General features: G+C 39.4%; 1 protein-coding gene across 1 annotated transcript; it reads left to right on the top strand.

The window, feature by feature from the left end:
* Positions 1 to 2200: 2200 nt before the first annotated feature.
* On the top strand, positions 2201 to 17273 carry WFDC8 (WAP four-disulfide core domain 8). The gene is made up of 7 exons (XM_037811161.1): positions 2201 to 2279; positions 4653 to 4659; positions 6633 to 6739; positions 10323 to 10463; positions 13801 to 13968; positions 16082 to 16222; positions 17134 to 17273. Exons 1-7 carry the CDS (start codon positions 2201 to 2203, stop codon positions 17271 to 17273), a joined length of 783 nt encoding a protein of 260 aa, XP_037667089.1.
* Positions 17274 to 19006: the final 1733 nt, after the last annotated feature.

The raw sequence follows: 19006 nt of genomic DNA, 5'->3' as shown, positions 1-19006 counted from the left end.
TGTTACTCTTTTATTTAGGCACTTGTTTAATTTGATATATTCTGTAAATATTGGAAAGTTTGAATATGATTAATGTTGATAGCTCTTTGATAATAAATTTTTTAATAAAATGTTTTGATCTTATCAAATGCTTTAAATATATTTTTTCCAGAGCTTTGATGCTACATGTTCAACTCATCGTATTTATGGAAAAATATTAATCAAATCAACTAATTGGTAAAGTCAGTCCGCAATCAGCCAAGTCAGACTTGCTTTCTCCCACAAAAAGACTGTCAATTCAAATACATGTTTTAATATACATCCCTGTGGCGATCATTGTACTTCTGGATTCTAATACTAGGATAGAGAGCTAAAGGCACAGCGGCTTGCCATGAATTTGTCTCCTGAATGAAACAAAACACGGCCCCCTTATACTTTTTACTTACACTTTCTTTACTTTGCTTCTCTGGAAATCCTTCTCAGGAAAATGCAGTCTCAAATCGTCCCTTCGACCAGGTCAAGTATGCCTTTTTTTAAGAAGAAGGATTTTAAGAAAGGGGATGTTGAAAAGGAGAACCTGCAGACTTGAAGGCTCATTCTCTGGCAGATCAACTTTAGGAAAAAATAAACATGGAATTTAAGAATAAAGAAGGAATTTCTTTAAATCTTTCTATGCCTGTGCACCTTCTGGAAAATCTTCATTTATGCTCAAGGGTATGGGTACCCCAGCATGAAGAGCACTGATCCAGTCAAAGCCACTTATCTTCCAAATGGGTAGACTGAGGTAAAACTAGCCCCAGCTGGCATAGTGAGTTGATGGTAGAACCGGACTTCAATCCAAGTCCCTTCATTCCTAGTTTGTTGTTGCTTCATTGCACCCTTGCTTCTTGCCCTCTGGGTCTGTCCTAGTTCCTCAGGGCTCCTACTGTGCAACCCATTTGCTTAGTCAACATAGGGCCCATGTTTTATGGTTTTCTACACAAGCAAACCCCCCTCCAATCAAAATGGATTCATTCTGTGTTAGAGTTGCCAGATTTAGCAAATAAAAATACAGGATGCCCAGTTACATTTGAATGTCAGATAAACAACAAATAATTTTTAGAATAAGTATGTCCCTAATATTGCATGGGATATACTTATCCTAGAAAATTATAACTGGGCAGCCTGCATTATATTTGGCAATCCTATTAATCTGTCTCTTTCTCCATCCCCACCCCAGGAGCTCTGCTAGCTATTAACTGACTGCAGGTTAATCTGATCAACCAATTCTCAAGACTGGCTTAATAGGTATTACCGTATGTGATAGTCAGGGTTCTCTAGAGAAACAATAGATGCAATTAACTGACTATAGATGGTATTCCACCAACAAAAGAGTCAGAGAAATGATCAGGTCAGTTGCTTGACCAAACTGGACAACATAACCTAGCCAAATTGACATGTGAAATTAATCATCACACTGGGTTAAGGGGTAAAATTTCAAACCAAAAAGATGACTTGGGTATAAAAATTTAAGGCACCATAGGTCTTCTGGCCAATCTTTTGGGAAAATTGAAGCAATTATATGTAAGGAGTCTGATTAGGGAACTCAAAGCTGAAAAGATAATAGGTGGAGTCACAGCACTGGGAACTGAAAATGGCTGAGGCTTTCTCCACTGAGCCGAAAAAGAAACAGATAGTCCCCTTCAGACCTAGTCCAAGGCGACCCTCCAGCTCTCCAAGAGAAGAAGAGTCTCTGGTAGAGCAGTTTGTGTTTGAAGCCTTGGTGGTATATACGGGAAGTCTAGCCTTGGCACATACAGATGAGAAATCCTTAGGTACAATTCAACAGTGTTGTGATGCCATTGATCACCTAACGTGCATCATTGAAAAGAAACACTTTTTTTTAAACAAAGCGAAAAGACGGCGTTTGCCACGAGGATTTCCACCTGCGTCCTCACTGTTTTTAATCTGATATGGTCACGTAGCTTTTAACCCATTGTGGAAGGCCCCAGAAGGAATGTCGACACAAATCCATAGAGCTGTTTTACAAATTTGTTCCTTTATTGCCAGGCAACAAATCCCCTTCTTCGTGACTGAATGATATGATCAAGAAAGAAGATATTTCCTTTCTTATAAACAGCTTTGAAGGGGGAGGAGGTGGTGCCCATCTGTCAGGCATCCTTGCGCAGCCCACCCTCCTCCAGTGCCAGGGCCCTTCAGGCTCCGAGCTGCCCTGCAGTGGATGGACGTGCTTCTGGCGGCGCTGGAGGGCTACAACACGTTCATCGAGGAGAAGACGGTCAGCGCGTGTGAGATCCTGGGTAGGCACAGTGCAAATGCTGCACCCTGGCCGTCGCTCGGGGGAGAGATCCCACCCCAACAGGCTCCCTCTGCTCAGTGCTCTGTAGGGCTTTGCCTGCATTCCCACTCAGTCTCACAATGAGGGAGGGGAGATGGGCGGCAAAATGGAGGCTGCACGGCCCACCTAAAGTTCCTCCTCCCCTTTTGCCATGCTTACTGGTTCTAGATGACCTTTTTTAAACGATGCTTTTGAACTTTTTGTTTGCACGATGGTTCATTGAGAGAGTTGCTCCTGAGATGAGGTTCTGTGTTGCTGTAGAGTGTACTTTACTTACATTTTCATTCTCCTTAAGCTTTGTGTAGTTCAGTGGTAGAGTGTTGCTTGCAGAGGACAGAGTCAAGGTGGGATATTTTTTGTGCTCCTTAGCCCCTATCGGGAAGAAGGATAATGGCAGGCTACTTCCTTTAGTGATCCACATGGGATCCGGGAAGGCAGGAGACTGCTCTTTGGATGTGTTTTTCTTGGGATGGTGTATACCTGATAGCATACCTCTTTGCCTTGAGGGTCTCTGACCAGATATAATTTTTTGTGTGTGACAGCTTTATTGAGTTATAATTTATATACCATACAATTCCCCCATTTAAACTATACATGTCAGTGGTTTTTATAGAGTATATTCACAGAGGTGTGCAACTGAATAAATTTTTTAATTAATTAATTTGACATGGGTTACCATCATTTAAGTTTGTCAAGATCTTTGAAAAGCTAGGATTTATTCTTATCATTATTTTATAAAATATTGGATGTGCAAACTCTCAGAATACTGTCCTCCCCAATAATGATACATAGACAATTATCCAATGCCCATATGCACCAACACCTAAAGCTACCATCTTTTTTTTTTTTTTCGTTTCATTTGAACATATGAGCTTCATCAATGACAAGACTTGGTGAGCTAAAAAACTGGAGAGGCTCTAGAAAGCCTGATCTGGTGTCCCTCCTCTATGCTGTCATAATTATCAGGCATACAAAAAGCTTCACAATTACTAAACAATATAACATTTACATACACAAAAAAAATCATCAAATCTCTTTCCACATACAGGGTAAAACATAAGCACTGTAGTAAAAGACCAGACATCTTTTAATTTTGTGAAATTTCACCTAAATCCTTTCTTATGGACTGAACCTCAAGTTGCCATTCAGAACATATTCTGTTATTTTAAAGGATTTTTAATTTAGACAAAGCATCCACTGTAGTGCTTTATGGTGGTGGTTTACTAAAGGAATTTTATTCTCTTTAATTCCATCAGACATGAAGTCTGTATAATGCGAGTTGAAGAGAAAGGAACCAGGCTAACTTATTTTTAGCTTGAGGATGGTCGTGTATAATGTGTGTATGTGTGTGCATGCACACAAGTGCATGGGTGTGAGTGCATGGGTGTGTGCAAGTGCATGTGTCTGTGTGCAAGCACATACGTGCATGTTAGGGATCAGGAAAACAGATTTTATACAGTTTTGAGAAAAGGTGACTTTCTAACAGGAGATTCTTCCCAGAAGAGTAAGTCCAAAAATTGTGAAACTTTTAAAACAGCAGTATTTGCTATTCAATTACAAACAACACCTTAAATATATTCTTCTTCTAAGAGATCTCATATATCCCATTTTGAAAATTTAAACATGGAAAAAACATAAGAATTAAACATGCAAAATTGCCTCCCCTAATTCCATTCCCCAGTGGTAAACACTAATATTTTAGTGTTTACTCTTCAAAACTTTGTCTATACCTATAAAATTATTATGTGTGTATTTTTTTCATTTTTTACTTAATGAGATCATTATACATACTTTACTATACTTTGCTTTTTAAAAAGAAACAACATATTAGACATCTTTCTGTGTCAGTATATATATATATCTTAATCTATTTAAATTACCACATATTATTAAATTATATGACTGTATTGTAATTAAGTGGTCTTCAAACTGTATTTTTCATTTACCCCATGGAGGGAGGGGACATTAAAACGGATGTATCTTCTTTTACACTTTAAAGTTGACAAATAAAATCTTCCTCATAGCTTTAAATTTATAATCAAAAAAGTTATAATTTCTGGCATGTTGTAAATATTGACATTTTAAAATAAAACTATTAATGTTACTTGAAAAAAATGTATTCAGTGGAACCTAAATACTGTAGCAGTTTATATCCAACATCAGCAGCTTTAAAAATACAAAATATATTTTAAATATTTCTTCTTCAGTGGTTGGGAAGTTTGAAAATTTCCGTGTATTATTGTTCCCATTCTATTTCCCTTACATTATTTTATCCTAAAGTGTTATGATTTTTTTTTGTGAGCTTTTACTCATAACCCTGTTTGTGTCTTTGCAGCAAAAGGGTCTATGTGTTTAATGATTTATTTTATATTGCATTGTTATTACATTTGTTATTAGAGCACATTACATTTATTATGAACAAAACAATATAAGTATAATACAAAATTTGATAAATTTTACATATAAAAAGTAAAACGGTATGATTAGTATTCTATTTTTGTTTGAATAGATTTTACTAAGAAAACGTGTTCATATAAATATATGGTGCCATATTTTATTTTAAAATTTGCACTTTTTTCCACGTTTAACATCTCTGGTTGAAATGTGTCTTAACAGTCTGATTGTCTGTTGGATTCAAGGATATTTGATATTTGAGAGTGGAGTTCTTAATGTAATGCTTCTTGATTCTCTGAATACCTTCTGAATTATATGCTAAAAAATACAGAGTGATGTCATCAGAATTATTTTTAGTGATCTGTTAGTTGACAGTTTGATTAACTCTCCTTAAATTTGTGGAAAGCAAAGAATTGGGAACTATCAGACTTATTAAAGGATTTCTTAGTAAAAAAAAAAAAGATAATAGGTGCCCTTTTTTTTTGCATTCACTGTTACTGATATTTGTTTATTGGCTAAAATATATTAAGCACTGATTATATGCTAGTTATTATGCTTTATAGACAATATTTGAATTAATTTTCATGCCTATGAAGTATTATTATTTCCTTTATGAAAAACTGAGGCTCAGTGAGGTTGAGTGAGCCAAGACTATGCAGCTGGTAAGTGGGGTGAGATCCAGGATGTGAACATGGGTCTAACTCCAAAGACTTAAGGGTTCAGCCATTCCAGATGACTCCATTAAATCTTTACACATCCCACCTAATCCTCTGGCAACAATGCTGCCAGGTAATTTGGATTATTCCCATTTTCCAGATGAAACTGAGGATCTGAGAATTGCTGCAGCTATAAGTGACCAAGCCAGGACCAAATCAAGATCACTGTGTTTGGGCCATAATTCCCATTACTGGACAGTCCAGGCACTGTTGGAAAATTTGGGGAGGATACGCGATTAGAATTCTGAAAAAAAAAATTGCCACAAACCTTTATTCTTTGCAGACACGTAGTATGCCTTCTGGAGCTCTGGAAAGTACTCTACCCCAGGATATCTTCATAACTTTGTCAGTATCCGAAGTTCCACCAGTTCAGATGTAACCTTGGAATAAAGATGTTTGTTCTCTCTTCTTCCTCCCTCTCTTCCTCTCTTCTTTCTCCCCCTCCATCCTTCTATCTCTCCTGTCCTCCCTTCCTCCCTCTCACTCTCTCTTTCCATTTGAAATGCATTTACTCCAAGAGAGGTAATATAGTAAGGCATTATCAGCTGTTCACACCTTAGAATTTAAAAATACATAAGAGCCACAAAGAGACATAAGGAAAATTGGGGCTTGAATGAATGGTAAAGGTCATCTATTTATCTGGTTGTCTGGGGGTATCATAAGATCCTAGGCTTGGACAGTGCAGGAAGGAATAAGAGAAACCCTTTTGTTAACCCAAGATCACCTGGGGCCTGTTTTTGTTCCTGGGGCACCAATGACTGGGTGGGGTCTACCCAGGCCCCCCTGAAAATCTCATATTATGTTTCCTGTCATTAATGGAACAAAGAAAAAGTGTTCACTAGTGCCTGGAGTTGCCACAGGAGTGCTTGGGAGCAAATCGGCCCTACAAATAGTGCCAGACAAATCCTTATGATCATTTAAGTGTGGCTTCTTACCCAGGAGCAAGACAATAGACAAGTGTCTGGGGAGGGCAAAGGAGAGTGTGGGACAACTGGAGAGGGTCCCGGAATGGAACATCCTCCACCTTCCCTAGCTCAGCATGTGACCTCAGACTAATTCCTTTGCTGTTCTGGGTCTCGGTTTCCTTGGTTGTGAATGAGGAGAACTTGGTGGACCATCTCTAGGGTTCCTGTGCATATGCTTTGTGTCTCTCTCTGGACTGTGCCTAACCCCTGTCTCTCTTTTCTTCTTCCCCTCCTGCACAGGCATCTTCCTCTCCACAGATGCAGTTTCTTCTGGAGGGATCTAGCTCTCCTGCTTCTTTCCCTCTCTTTGGAGCAGACATCTGCATCTGCAGGCTACAGAATCAAAAGTGGGTTCAGAAAAGCTGCAGCCACTCTTCCTTAGGTAGCATTCTTGGGGACTAGGGTTTAGACACAAGGCAAGGACTAATGTAGGATGGGGCCACCTCCTCCATGGATTCAGGGCCGCAGAGAACTATTCCCACTCACACACCCTGGGCCCTTCAAATCCTCCCCGCACCTGCTCCCCCCAAATTATTGCTAACCTTTCCTAATACTTGTCTTTTCCAAGGTTATTGTTTTAAATTAATAAGTCATTAGGCATGAACCTTTAATCAGGAGACCAGGGAGGAGGCTGTTGCAATCGTTGTGGAAAAAGATTGGGAGAAGGGGTCATATACTGACCTGGGGAAGTGGTAGTAAAGAGGAAAAGGAGATGGAGTTTGGAGAGAGATTTAAGAGATATAATTGACAGGAGTCCCTGACTGATTGGATGCTAGGGTTATGGAAAGGAAGGATGTCTTATTTCCTGGCTGCTATGACATATATCACACAGTGCGGTAGCTTAAACAACAAGAGTTTATTGTCTCATGGTTTTGAGGCTCAGAGAAATACAAAATCAAGGGGTCAGCAAGATGATGCTTTCTGTCTAAAGACTGTGGTGTCCTGGTGCTGGCTTCCAACAATCCTTGGGTTTCCTGGCTTTCCATGTCACATGACAATGTCTTTTCTTTTCTCTTCTGCGTTCCAGAAAACTTTCAGCTTCTACCCATTGCCCAATTCAAAAGCCATTTCCACATTTTTAGGTACTTGTGATAGCAGCATCCCACTGCTGGTACCAAAACTGTCTTGGTTTCCTGGCTGCCATGACAAATACCATAAAATTGGTTGGCTTAAGAGCAGAAGTTTGTTGATCCATGGTTTCAGAGGCTAAAAGGGTTGCTTCCTCCCTGAGTTGGTATCTTTTGGCTGGCTGGCAATCCCTGAGGTTCCTTGGCTTTTCCTTATCACATGACAATGTCCTTTCCTTTCTCATCTGGGTTCTGTTGACTTTCAGTTTATGGCTTTCTCTTCATAAAGCCTCCAAGTAATAGGATTAACACCCAACCTCATTCAGTTGGGCCACACTTTAACAAAAATAAAATCTTCAAAAGGTCCTATTTACAATGGGTTCACACCCACTGAAATGGATAAGATTAAGAACATGTATTTTCTTTGGGTGTATAATTCAACCTACCACAAAGATAAAGGATGATTCTCAGAATTCTAATAACAGATGGGGGACTGTTGATGCCAAATATCAGGATGGGGCACAAAGAATGAGATGGAGCTGCTTAGGCATGGGAAACACTAGTTCAGTTTTAAACCCATTGAGTCAGAGGTGTTTGTGGGATACCTAAATGGTGTTTTTCCCAGATGGTTGGAGATAAGGGCCTTTGGCTTGGAAGAGAGGATGAGTCTAGAGGGAGATGTGAGAATCACAGTTGGGTCAAGGGAATGGAAGTAATCACCAAGGAAGCATGTGTTTAGTAATTTCAGGAAAGAGTTGACACTAGAACTCTGGGATGCATCCCTAGCAAATGCAAAGGAACCCCTGGGGTCTGTGTATCAAGGAGGAGAATGTACACACAAGGTAAGTGGCTGAGGAGGCTTGACCGGGGGAGGATGAAGATTCTGAATGAGAGTTCAAGAGGACAGTAGGGAGAGGAACTGCAATGACTGAAGTCCAAGCAGACATAAACAGTTCCTGGAAGCAGGAGAGAGGCAGAACAAGCTGGAGTCAACACTGGTGAGGGGGCATTTTGTCCTCATGGTCCACAGTTCCCATTTCCATGCCTTTTTACCCCTTTGGAAGTATCCCTGTTTGATTTGCTCAACTCTCCCTGAGCCCAAGCCTAGAACTATGGTTCCTAAGTAGTAGCCTACATCCTGGTGTCCAATTGCCTGCTTCAGGATCATCGGAGGTGCTTTTAAAAAAATGGCTCCCTGGGCCACACTTTCTAGCCATTCTGATCAGTACAGAGTTTATATTTTTTGAAAGGTGTACATGTGATTTTGATGCACACTCCAGGTTAGAACCATATACTCTTCTTGGAATCAGGCCATCCTTGGAAGTTGCATTAGTAGTGTGAGGGGCAAAAAATATAGGTGGGAAGTACTGAAAGTTTCAGTGACCAGTCCTCAGGGAAGATGTGTGGCTTCTAGAGGGTGTCATGATTGGCAGTCCCATACCTGCCCGTGATTCACTGGGTTTTTCTATTCTGACCTCATTTTTTTTTAACCTATAAAATCAAGAGATTGGTGCTAATGTAAGTAAGGTCTTTCCAGTTTAAAGTTCTGTAACCCCAAGACTCAGTAACACCCAAAAGGATCATGCATCTCTGGTCAGGTTCCACTGGAGAGATGCTCAGTTTGAAGCTTTGAAGCCACATTAAGCACTGCATTAGCTAGCTACTGCTGTGTAACAAATTGTCCATGGGTTAGAAGTGTGGCACAGTGCAGCTTGGTTCTCTGCTTAGGGTCTCACCAGGCAGAAATCGAAGTGTTGGCCAGGGCTGTGGTCCTCCTCTGGGACTCAAGGTCCATTTCCAAGCCCACTGGTTGTAAGCAGAATTTATTTCCTTGTGGTTATAGGACTGAGATTCCCAACTCCGTACTGGCTATCAGCCAAGGGCCACTCTCACCTTCTAGAATCCACCTACATGTCTTGGCACGTGGCCCTAACTGTCTTCAAAGCTACAAATGGCTTTTTAGATCCTTTTCCTGCTTCAAATCTCTCTGACCTCTTCTGCTACCAGCCAGGGAAAAAATCTGCTCAACTGATTGGGTCAGGCTCACTTGAATAATCTCTGAATCTTAAGGTCAACTGACTTGGAACTTTAATTACATCAGCAAAATCCCTTCACAGCGGTAGCTAGATTAGTATTTGATTCAAAAATCAAGGGTTGGGTTTTTGGGGATGAATCTTTAGAATTCTGCCTACTACAAGTACTGAAAACATCGAGCCATGTCTATCTCTGAAAAAGGAGGAAGCAAACCCATATCTGCCAAGCTCCAACCATATGCCAAGCATTGTCTTAACTGCCTTACCAACATCATCCCATTTAGCTAGTTAATGTTGGAGTCAGGCTCAAAACCCACATCTGACTCCAAAACCAGACACCAAGGCCCCCCTTCTTAGAGGTATCTTAGAAGACATATAGTCAAACTCAGATTGTTCTTGAGTTCATAAGGAGTTAGGGGCCAAAACCAGACCTCCTGACTCCTAGTTCCATTATGTTTCCATCACACTTCACTAATGTCCCCTATTGACTGAGAGTAGAGGCAGAGGATTTAGGCATTAAAATACTGGGTTTCAAGAGGAGAGGGGGCTCCTGATTTTAAGGCCAGGGTCTTGGTCCCTACCCAACCCTCTCCCCTGGAATACAAGATGCTTCTCCTTCTGTTCTACATGGACACAAATTCCTGATTCAGCTCCATCTAAAAGGACCAGGTGTGGTGAGGGGCAGACCTGGCCCCTAAATGCAAGCAGACCAAGAACTGAGGAATGAAGATAAAGTCTAGGGATGAGAGAAGTTCATTACCCACCTTTGCCAAGGGAAGGAAGAGCTGACAATCTCAAAAGATGTGAGTCTGGACATTTCTTTCTTGTAGATAAACCAGGGGAATGCCCCAAAGAGAGGCTCACCTGTCCTCACCAGCAGCTGAACTTGTGCAAAACTGATTTCGACTGCCAGGATTACTTGAAGTGCTGCTCTTTCGCCTGTGGGAAGAGGTGCTTGGATCCATTCAAAGGTAGCGCCACCTGGACTGAGGGCAGAAGGGCCTTTTTTTTTCTTTTTTACATTTTTTTTATTGTGACATAAAACATATATACAGAAAGGTGATAACTTTCAAAGTATAATTTAACAAGTAGCTATAGAGCAAATTTCGAGGCAGGTTATATGTTATGGTTCCACCATGTCAGTTATTTCCTTCTAGCTATTCTAGTACACTAGTAACTAAAAAAATTATTTATATAAAGATTCAGTATTCATAATCCTTTGTTAAATCCTATCTTGTCAGTCGCTACCCATGTCTCTCGTTTGATCACTGTCTCAATCTTCAGGAATATCTGACAGTGACAGAGGGGTCCTTGTTAAAAAAATAATTTATTTATTTTAATTGTTGTAAAATACATATTAAAATAATTTTAACTATTTTAAGTGGACAATTCTTTGACATTAAGTACATTGACAATACTGTGTAACTTTTACCACTATTTCCAGACTATTTTCACCATTCCAAACCAAAACTCATTCTCATTTAGCAATAACTCCTCATTCTCCCCTCCACTTACCACTAGTAATTGACTTTCTGGCTCTATGAATTTGCTTATTCTAAGTATTTCATATAAGAAAAATCATACAATATTTGTTCTTTTGTGTCTGGCTTATTTTATTCATCATGAAATCTTCAAGTTTCATCCATGTTGTAGCATGTACCAGCACTTCACTTCTTTTTACTCCTAAATATTCCATTGTATGGATATACCACATTTATTTATCCCACTGTATGGATATACCACATTTATTTATCCATTCATCTGTTGATGGACACTTGGGATGCCTCCACCTTTGGCTATTGTGAATAATGTTGCCATGAACATTGGTGTACAATTACCTGTCCGAGTCCCTGCTTTCAATTCTTTTCCATATGTGCCCAGGAGTGGAAATGGCACATCATATGGTAATTCTATGTTTAACTTTCTGAGGAACACCAAAGGTTTCCCACGGTGGCTGCACCATTTTACATTCCCACCAACAATGTACAAGGGTCCCTATTTCTCCACATCCTTGCTAACACTTTTTATTCTCAGTGTTTTTAATAATAGCCATCTTAGTGGATGTGAAGTGTTATCTCATGGTAGTTTTAACTTGCATTTCTCAATTGCTAATGATGTCGATCTTCTTTCATATACTTAACTGGCCATTTGGAAATTGACCTTCTTTGGAAAGATGCCTGCCTATTCAAATCCTTGGCCCTTTTTTTTCCTTTTATTTCTTTTATTTTTTAAGCATGTAAACTTTGCCACTAGATGGGAAAACACACACAAAAACAAACATCCCATCCTCCACCCCCAGTCACCAAACGTCAATTGTACCATTCCCAAGGGTTACAGTTTTCTAAAAATGAAGTTTTATTGAGATATATTCACATACCCTACAATCACCCACAGTGCACAGTTATTCACACTACCATCATATAGTTGTGCATTCATCACCACAGTCAATTTTTGAACATTTTCCTTACTCCAAAAAAATAAAAGTAAAAGTAAAAAAGAACACCTAAAACATTCCATCTCCCCCTCATCCCACCCTATTTTTCATTTAGTTTTTGTCCCCATTTTTCTACTCACCTGTCCATACACTGGATGAGGGAGTGTGAGCCACAAGGTTTTCACAATCACTCAGTCACACCATGTAAGCTACAATCATCTTCAAGAATCAAGGCTACTGGGTTGCAGTTCTACAGTTTCAGGTATTTCCTTCTAGCTATTCCAATACACTAAAAACTAAAAAGGGATATCTATATAGCACACAAGAATGCCCACCAGGGTGACCTCTCAACTGCATTTGGAATCTCTCAGGCACTGACACTTTATTTTGTTTCATTTCACTTCCCCTTTTGGTCAAGAAGGCTTTCTCAATCCCATGATGCAGGGTGCAGGCTCATCCCTGGGAGTCATGTCCCATGATGCCAGGGAGATTTATACCCCTGGGAGTCATGTCCCACATAGTGGGGATGGCAGTGAGTTTACCTGCTGAGTGGGCTTACAGAGAGAGAGAGAGAGGCCACATCTGAGCAACAAAGAGGTTCTCCAGGGGAGACTCTGAGGCACAATTATAAGTAGGCTTGGCCTCTCCTTTGCAGTAACAAGCTTCATAAGGGCAATCCCCAAGACTGAGGGCTCACCCTACTAAATTGTTAGTTCTCAATGTTTGTGAGAATATCAGTAATAACCCATGTGGGGAAATCCAACATTTCCACATTTTTCCCCAGTTCCTTAGGGGGGCTTAGCCCATTTTTTTTTGGTTTGTTTGTCTTTTTGTTGTTGAGTTGTAGGCATTTTTTATATGCTGGATTCTGATATTAAACCCTTATCTGATATATGGTTTCCAAATACATTCTCCCATTCTTTAGGTTCTCTTTTCACTTTCTTCATAATGTCCCTTGATGCACAAAAGTTTTTAATTTTATCTATTCTTTCCTTTTGTTGCTTGTTTTTGGTGTAAAATTTAAAAATATATTGCCAACTACAAGAACTTGATGATATTTCACTGTTTTCTTGTAAGAGTTTTATGTAAGAGTTTTATGGTTTTATGAACCATAATTCAACCCAGATTAATTTTTATATATAGTGAGAGGTAGGGGTCCACATTCATTCTTTTGAATGTGGATTTCCAATCGTCCAAGCACCGTTGTGAACTTGGCACCCTTGTGGAAAATCACCTGGCCTTAGCTGTGTGGATTTATCTATGGACTTTCAATTCTATTTCATTGGTCTATGTGTATCCTTTTGCCAGTACCACACTGATTTAATTACTATAGCTTTGTACTAAATTTTGAAATCAGTGAGTATGGTTCTTCCAACTTTGTTCTTTTTCAAGATTGTTTTGACTATTTGGATTCCCTTGCAAATCCATGTGAATTGAGGATCATCTTTTCCATTTCTGCAAAAATGGCTGCTGCAATTTTTTTTTTTTGATTCATTGTGGGTTTTTTTGTTTTTTTTTTAATTTTTTTTTATTTTGAAATAAAATATTCAATAAGATATTTTATTCTTTTAGGTGGTATTGTAAATGGAATTGTTTTCTTGATTTCCTTTTCAGATTGTTCATTACTGAGGTATAGAAACCAACTGACTTTTGTGTGCTTATCTTGTATCCTTCAACTTTTCTTATTTCATTTATTTGTTTTAGTAGCTTTCTTGTGGATTCTTTGGGTCTTTTTGTTTGTTTGTTTGTTTGTTTGTTTTTACCATGGCTCTTTCTATGACTTGGGTGGTAATACTATGAACTATGACACAGACTAAGGACCTGACCCCTTCCCTTTATCTTCATCCTTTATCCTCTTTTCTTCTTGCCCTCAGAACCCTGCTCACTGCCCTTCGACAGAGGACACTGTAAGGGTAATGTACAGAATTGGTATTTTGACTTTGAACAGCGTCGCTGCAGACCCTTTATATATGGAGGCTGCCATGGGAATGCCAACAACTTCCCCACCAAGAGTGACTGTGACAAGGCCTGTGGGTTAATCAGTAAGAGCCATATCCTTTGGAAGTCTGAGATCCTAGTCTAACTATAAATAATATACCAGTGCAGTTATAGGTTCAGGCTTTGAGGCTAAACTGCCTTGGTATAAGTCTTTGCTCTGTCACTCACTGTCTAGGTGATCTTGGGTCAGTTACCTGCCTTTTATGAGTCTCAGTTTTCTTGTCTATAAAATGTCTATAAAATAGTAGCACTTACCTAATGGGGTTTTTGTGGCAAAAATGAGATCTTGGACATAAAGCATTAATAAATTTTTGTCAGTGAGGCCTGAGAGTCACGTTTACCCCTTGGAGTTGGAAGTTTCCTCTCATATCAACCTGTTGAGCATCAGCCTGAGGATGCAACAAAGAACGAAACAGATAAACCAGCTCTAGAATCACATGGAGTAGATGAAAACCATTGGAGGTAGAGAAGAGAATAGGGTGAAGGTGAGAGCTGTGGATTCATTCTTTAGTATAATGGTCATTGCCAGTAATGTTGGGAGGTAGTGTCCTATAGAACTTAGGAGTCATATTACATGGACTAAAATCTTTGTCCCACTTCCTACAAGTTTCTTCAACTCTGAGTTTCAGTTCTATCATCTGTAATACTGGAATAATAGCAAACACTTCATTGGATTGTTGGCAAAATTATATGCCATCAAAGATACAAAGACTTGACCTGGTAGCTTTCAGGTAGTGTAGGCTCACCAAATGGTTACGACTGAGATGATGACTATTGATCTTCAGAAGGCAGCACCATACAATTTACAGGGCAGAATTGGAATTTCAACCCCAGACTCCATGAGGTTGGCTGAGACATGTACCATCACCACCATTCTGCAGATGAGGAAATAGAGTTAAAGAAGTGAAGTGAGGTTCCCCAGGACTCCAGTGAGCCTGGATGGGCAAAGCAATCCTGTGCTATGACATAATGAAAGTAGGACCACAAGCTTCCCTTTTTGCAAAACTATAAGGAACCATGGTGCTGTGGACAAGACCTTGGCCCTCTCTTCCCAGAAGAAAGTGAAACCAGTAGAAGGAAGAGGCCAGGAAAATGGACTTTGGCTGGTTTGTAGGAAATTTAGGTTTGGGGCCCAGAAGAACCTGACAATAGTGCTGAGAGTCAAGCACACCATAGTCTGTCTGAGTTTGATCTGAGGAAGAAGAAAATAGACAAAACAATTCTTGCCCCAATAATTAATAATCAGATGAGGACAACAAGAGACATGAATAAAATCCTGTAAAATTGATTTAAATTTCAATAAATATTTCAATTAAATCAATTAAATATCATCTGTATCCCAGTGTCCCCCTAATTATATCTCTAGCCTTAACCACCTCCCAAACTCCAACTGCCCAGTATACATCTCTACCTGAAGGTCTCACAAATACTTCACACTTAACTTGTCTAAAACTAAACCCCTTATCTTCAATCCACCACCCAAAACGTGCTCCGTCCATATTTTCCCCATCTTAGTTGAAAACACTTCTAAATAACCCTTGATGCCTCTCTTTCTCAATCAACATCCACCAGTTCTACCTTGAAAATAATTCCAGAATTTGACCACTTTATAACACACCCACAGCTGTCACCCTGATCTGAGGCAACACTGTCTCTTACTTGAATTGCTGCAACAGCTTCCTGACCTTCTTCTATCTGCTATCTTCTACCTGCTTCTATCCTTGCCTTCTTACTTTCTATTACAAACACAGTAGCCACAATGATTCTTTAAAAACATGAGTCAGATTGTGTCATTACTCTACTTAGAATACTGCAATGGCTCCCTATTTTACTCTAAGTAAAACAAAACCCCCAGATGGCTTACATTGATTTGTGTAGATTTCATATTATTATCCCCATTTTATTAAGAAGGAACTGTGATTACTTATTAAGTGGCAAGATCAGGACTTTATCTTTTGGATTCAGACACCAAGTCCAGCAGTCTTTCTGCTACACCCTATGATATGATGGGACACTTTATTCCCCACAGCCTACTAGAGGTGGGTAGGGTAGGCAGAGCCAAGTCACAGAATGGGATACTAATTTTGAAGAGAAGCTATTTAAAGGGTGATGGGATGGGATGAGGTCTGAAGGAGCTCACATCTCCTCTTGTTTTAGTCAAGGTTGGACAGTGCCCACTCTTCCCTTTCAAGACCCGTATGGAGTGTCCAGATTCGTGTAAGAGTGATTACGACTGCCCTGGCACTGAAAAATGTTGTGAATCCAAGTGTGGCTTTGTTTGTGCCACAGCCTGGGCAGGTGAGGACTGGGAACAGACCTCTCAAAACCTACTGGGCATATGCCAAGGAAGCCAGGGTTCAAAAACGGGGGATGTCTTGAACCTAAGCTGTACCTTGGATTGATGTGCTGCTTTTCACCAACCATGCATGGTATCTCTTCCCATTCTTCTCCAAGAAAATTTACTTGCCTTAAGTTTCACCCTTCAATACTCTGCAAAGGTGACAATATCCACTGATTTGTACAAAGACTTTAATTGTTAAAAACCATTAGATGTTTTCCTAATACATCCTCATGTCTGCACAGAACTTCAGAGCATGCACATACAGCCTGTAAGGCAGGCTGAGGAAAGACTGGTAGCAAGATGCTGTTGGGGTAGAAGACAAGTCTCTAGCCTTCGAGGCTGGTACTCATTCCTCCATGTGCTGAGCTAGCATGACCACGTCCCAGGGATCATCAGGGTTTTGAGGTACAGCATGGGATGGTAGAAAGAGCCAAAGGCTTTTCAACTGACTCCAACTTTTCTATGGGCTTTCTGTGTGTCCTTAGGCAACTCACTTCCTCCTATTTGGTCCTCAATTTCGATAATTTATATGACAAGGATGCTCTGGTTGCTCCCTAATACTCCTTCCACCTCTGGTCCTCTGGGATTCTATAACTCAACCCATTCATTTTGTAGAGGCAGACAGAAATCCTATCAGATCGTTAAAGCCAGAGAGGGCAAGACATTTTTGATGCTCCTCAACTGATTTGCTGTAGAAAGTTGATACTCTGCCTCTTCTACTCTATTATGACTCTGGAGAGAAGCATAAGAAAACCTTGTATGGCGTTCCTAAGATTCCTCAAATGTGTCTTAAACTGTGACCAAGTATTTCAAGGTCAAGAGTTTTGTTTTACCTCACTGACACCTGCCTTCATCTGTCCGTCTCTAGTCAAAACAGGTTTCTGCCAACGCAAGCCCTTGACTTGTCCCACGATTGATAACCCCAAGTGTCTTCAGGATGATGATTGCCCTAGGACACAGAAGTGCTGCTCCTGTTGTGGACTGAAGTGCCTGGAGCCTAAAAAATGAACAGTGAGTGGAAAGTATGATCATCAGAGCAATTAGTTATAGGTAGCATAATGAAAAGCTGTCAATTTTATTTGTCTTGTGTCCAACTGTCTTGCCAGAGTGTCTTGCTAATGATATCAGCATTTAATAGGGTTACTTTGATTTTGTTTATAATCATATCTTCTGAAAAGGATGATTAAATTTGACTTTTTTCAATTTGAGATGACTTTGTTTTCTTGACTTCACTATATTATATAAGTTCTCCAAAATAACATTGAATAATAAAGGCAATGGCATCTATCCATCTCGTTCCTTATTTTAAAGTCAGTGGTTCCTGCTGTAGAAAAATGACATTTGTTGTTGGGTTTGGGACAAATTAGTTTTATCATACTTAGGTTATTTTCTTTTTATCCATTTACAGCTGTTATTGAAAATGACTTCTGAATTTTATCAAATAACTTTTAAACAGCTAGTTATATAATTATAACTTTGTCTCCTAATTTGTTGGTATAACTTATATTATTAAAGTTTCGAATGTTGAACCATCCTTGCATTAGTGGAATTGCCTTAATCATAACAAGGTATATACTTGTATTAATACATTGTTAGTTCTTTTAGCAAATATTTTATTTATAATTTTCACATCTGTAGTCATAAGAAAAATTAGTCTATGGTTTTTGTTTGTTTTGCCATTTGGGTCAGTTTACCTTAAAAAAAAAAAAACGTGGGAAACTAGTTGGGAAGTTTTCCAACTTTTTATATGATTTGAAATATTTTTAATAATATTCCAATTCTCTGTTCTTTGAGGGCTATATGAAACTCAACTCTGAAAGCATCTATAATGGTAGATTTTTAATACTTTTTTACTATTTCATCTTGTAGTCTGTACAGGCTATCTCCTGTGTGAGTCGTCTTCTTTTATATATGGAAATTGATCCATTTCCTCTTTATTTTCAAATGTATTACTTTACAGTAGTGTAAATTATTCTTTATATAATTCTTTTCATATCTTTAACTTTGATAATATTTTCATCCCTACGTTTGTTTCCATCCATCTATCTATACACCAACCACTCAATCCATTTACTCACTTATCTGTCTACTCACCGACCCATACAAGTATCCAACTCCCACTCTCCTAGCCCTCCATTGACCAAACATTTTGACCTATCTAGTCCACTCATCCATTCACCTATACGTATATCCACTTATGTCTTACCCTTATAGCTCATCTTCCTTCAACCTATCTAGTTGCCCATTTTATATACTTTCTTCCATCTACCTATTATCTACCTATCCATCTGTTTTAATTTCCTGGGCTGCTCCAACAAATACCATGAAATGGGTTGCTTAAACAATGGGAATTTATTAGCTTACAGTTTTGAGGCCAAGAAAATGTCCAAATCAAGGCATCATCAAGGCAATATTCTCTCTCTCCCCCCCAACCCCTCTCCCTCTCTCCCTGTATTCATTCTTAGAGGACTTCAATAGTAGGATTAAGACTCATCCTGAATGAGGTGGGTCACACCTTAACTGAAGTAGCCTTATCAAAAAGTCCTACTTATGATGGGTTTACACCCACAGAAATGGATTAACTTTAAGAACATGTTTTTCTGGTGTTCATACAGCTTCAAACCACCACACCATCTTTTACATACACACACATTCTCTCATACCCATCAACATACCCATCCGTCATTTCTACACCCATCTCACCTCTAACTACTTATCAATCCCCTCCATCCATCCTTATA

The sequence above is a fragment of the Choloepus didactylus genome, chromosome 19, assembly GCF_015220235.1.
Source record: "Choloepus didactylus isolate mChoDid1 chromosome 19, mChoDid1.pri, whole genome shotgun sequence".
Taxonomy (NCBI): domain Eukaryota; kingdom Metazoa; phylum Chordata; class Mammalia; order Pilosa; family Megalonychidae; genus Choloepus; species Choloepus didactylus.
Note: the sequence above shows the minus strand (reverse complement) of the source record. Positions and strands in the feature narration are given on the sequence as shown.

Coding starts and splice junctions, on each gene's coding strand:
- WFDC8 (XM_037811161.1), top strand. CDS start 2,201: ATGGACGTGCTTCTGGCGGCGCTGGAGGGCTACAACACGTTCATCGAG. Junction 10,464..13,800: donor GTGCTTGGATCCATTCAAAG/GTAGCGCCACCT, acceptor TCTTGCCCTCAG/AACCCTGCTCACTGCCCTTC. Junction 16,223..17,133: donor TTGTGCCACAGCCTGGGCAG/GTGAGGACTGGG, acceptor GTCCGTCTCTAG/TCAAAACAGGTTTCTGCCAA.